Below are 3,558 nucleotides of genomic sequence, written 5' to 3' on the forward strand. Positions count from 1 at the left end.
AAGCTTCATTTCTGGATGCACTTTTGCTTGACTCGTATTACGAGTCACGACGGATGGAGCGAGCCCTTGGTTTTAACTATATAAAGATTGATGTATGTCAAAATGATTGTATACTATCTGGAAGGAGAATGCTGACAAGCATGATTGTCCCAAATGTAGTTTGTCAAGATGGGTAACGCACACAACTAAAGAGAAAAAAGTCCCCCACAAAGTACTTCAATATTTTCCATTAAAACTAAGATTGAAAAGGTCGTTTATGTCAAAAGATACAGTTGTAGCCATGCGATGGCACAAAGAACACAGTGTTGACGATGAGAATATGATGAGGCATCCACGTGACTCAGTTGGGTGGAAGGAATTTGATCAAGAGCATATCTCATTTTCTGTTGATGCTCGTAACGTGCGCCTTGGTCTAGCTAATGATGTATTCAACCCTTTCAATAATATGAGTAAACCTTATAATGTATGGCCAGTAATTCTTGTACCTTACAACCTGCCGCCATGGTTGTGCATGAAAGACCAGTTCTTCATGCTATCTCTTTTAATTCCTGGATCGAAGGCCCCGGGCAATGAGATCGATATGTATTTGCGGCCACTTATTGATCAATTAATTGATTTGTGGGAAGATGGTGTTGAGATGTATGATGCATCGAGAAAACAATTGTTTCAATTACATGCAGCATTATTATGGACGATCAATGACTTCCCTGCATATGGAAATCTTTCTGGGTGGAGCACGAAAGGGAAATTAGCATGTCCAACTTGTAATGGTGAAACTGATTCTTTGTGGTTGAAATATGGTCGAAAACATTGTTACATGAGTCATCTTCATTTTCTATCTCCAGATCATTCTTGGAGGAAGAACAAGGCTAATTTTAATGGCAATACTGATCACAGCACACCCTGTGAATTATCTGGCCACGATCTACTGAATCAACTCGATAATGTTGGAGATGTAGTATTTGGAAAAGGTGTAAGGAAGAGAAAGCGGCGACCTGATGAACTTAATTGGACAAAAACCAATATCTTTTTCCAATTACCTTATTGGTCAACATTAAAAATTCGACATAATCTTGACGTCATACATATTGAGAAGAACATTTGTGACAACGTGTTAGGAACATTGATGATGATTCCAAGTAAAATAAAATATTCAGTTAATGCACGTAGGGTCTTGTTGCTTCTTGGTATAAAGCAGGAATTACATTTACAAGAACATGGACAAAAATTGATTATGCCACCTGCGTGTTACACGTTGCACGGAGACGATAGGAGAAGCGTCTGTGAGTGGCTACAAGCTGTGAAATTCCCATATGGATTTGCTGGAAATATTGCTAGATGTGTTACGTTAAATGGTTGTAAAATATCTGGAATGAAGAATCATGACTGTCATATCTTCTTACAGAGACTACTTCCTGTCTTTATTGCTGGGTACTTGCGACCTGACATCCGATTGGCTTTGACTGAACTAAGCACATTTTTTAGACAGTTGTACACATGCACATTGGCTATAGATGTCTTGAAGCGTCTTGAGGATGATATTTCAATCATTTTTTGCAAACTTGAGATGATACTCCCACCTGCATTCTTTGATGTAATGGTACACCTAGCTATTCATCTACCACGTGAGGCATTGTATGCTGGGCTTGTCCAGTATAGGTGGATGTATTCATTTGAGAGGTATTGGGGTAAATTTAAGCGGTATGTCCGAAACACGGCTCGTGCTAAAGGGTCCATTGCTGAGGCTTACATTCACATTGAGTGTTTGACTTTTTGCTCCATGTATCTCCATAATGTCGAAACTAGATATCATAGAGAAGAAGCAATGTAGATGTTTGTGAAGGAGGTCAGAAATCAGAATTTTCAATATTCACACAAAAGGTGCGGCCATTAGGTGCTTCAACTCCAACTCGACCAGATAAGAAAACTTTTGCCAAACAATATTGGTATGTCCTCAACAATTGTCCTGACATTACCTACTACCTCGAGTAAGTATCATCTTTCAATTTGCTTAATTGTTGCCCAATAAATATTTGCCTATTATCCATCCTAGGAATGGAATTTGACAAGTCCTATCAATGCATTAATGTAGGGAGCATTACAACAAATTGAGAGATGAATGTGTAATTAACATTGACTCCGTGTACGAAAATCAATTTCCATTATGGTTCAAGGAGCACGTGAGTGCCTTGTTGGTAACATGGATTATTAGCAACAAGATTTTATTGCTTTTTACTTTTGTGGCAAATAAAAAATGTCTAATATTTTGTTTATTTAAATCAGATTAGGCAATTGCGTAATTCAAGCCTTGATGAGGTGTCCGATGATCTTTACGCGCTAGCGTGTGGACCTGACCCATGGGTTGCATCATATACTAGTTGCATTATGAATGGAACTAGGTTCCACACAAAGCACCGTGAAGAACATCCTCTTACACAAAACAGCGGTGTGCTTGTTCCTGGGGAGAATCAAGGTAGCCCTATAGACTTCTACAGAGTTTTAATGGACATTATTGAACTCAACTACCTAGGATGGCGCCATGTATATTTGTTCAAATGCGATTGGTTTGATGTATGTGATATGAGAAGAGGAATTCGTGTTGGCAGTCACTTTACAAGTCTAGACTCAACTCGAAAATCTTACCCGGAAGACCCTTTTGTACTTGGATGCCAAGCATCCCAAGTCTTTTATTTGAAAGATACGAGTTTAGGGAGAAATTGGCTAGTAGTACAAAAGGTCACCACTAGGAATGTTTATGACATCCCCAGCACAATAGTTGACGATCAAGATGATGATGAGGAGGCTAAGGAAGAAGCATACCAACATGAAGAATATTCTCCACCAGCCCATTTTGTACATCAAGATGATACATGCGTAGATATGCCTTTGCATCGACTAGATATAGACTCGATTGTACTTTATGAGACAGTGATGTTAGACCACCCCAATCCAATAGGGATGGAGGATGAGTTTCTTAGTAAAGACTCTTCCTCGGAGGAAAGTGATTGGAATAGTGACAACACATCTGAGTCAAGCGGAAAGGATGGAGACAATCATCATGAAACTGACTCTAATTATTAAGTAAGCATGGAATGTTTACTTCTATATTCATTGCTATTTTCTTTGCCTTATGCTAATTTTACTTTTGCCTATAGATAATGTAGATATTTGCTAACATTTAATGTGTGTGTGTGTGTGTGTGTGTGTGTGTGTGTGTGTGTACCATGCATAAGTATGAATATGTGATGGTTTTTAATCCCAGTATCGAATATGTTTAATTTGTGGTCATTCTTTTCATTTGGCGGGTTATCCGAGTTGGTTGTGTAGTGATGCAATCGTTGCACAGATACTCAAATGCTTTCAACTATTGCAGCTGCCATTTTTGTGGCCATGGAAATAGAATTGGTCAACTGCATATATATAATGTTTAACGTACAATGTGGTGATGAGAAATACAAATGAGAAACTCATATTTTGTGAAACATACTACAGGTTTTCAGAATATAGTAACAAATGCACAGGAAGCAGTTTACTTACTCATGTATGCAATTCTATACT

The 3,558-nt window shown here is 38.3% G+C and overlaps 1 protein-coding gene across 1 annotated transcript; it reads left to right on the forward strand.

Annotated features, from left to right (window-relative positions):
- The first annotated feature begins 280 nt into the window (after nt 1–280).
- Nucleotides 281–3,081, forward strand: LOC122298930. Its single transcript, XM_043108774.1, has 3 exons — nt 281–1,827; nt 2,093–2,180; nt 2,284–3,081. The coding sequence occupies exons 1-3, from the start codon at nt 281–283 to the stop codon at nt 3,079–3,081; spliced, it is 2,433 nt and encodes an 810-aa protein (XP_042964708.1).
- Nucleotides 3,082–3,558: the final 477 nt, after the last annotated feature.

The sequence above is a fragment of the Carya illinoinensis genome, chromosome 16, assembly GCF_018687715.1.
Source record: "Carya illinoinensis cultivar Pawnee chromosome 16, C.illinoinensisPawnee_v1, whole genome shotgun sequence".
Lineage (NCBI taxonomy): Eukaryota > Viridiplantae > Streptophyta > Magnoliopsida > Fagales > Juglandaceae > Carya > Carya illinoinensis.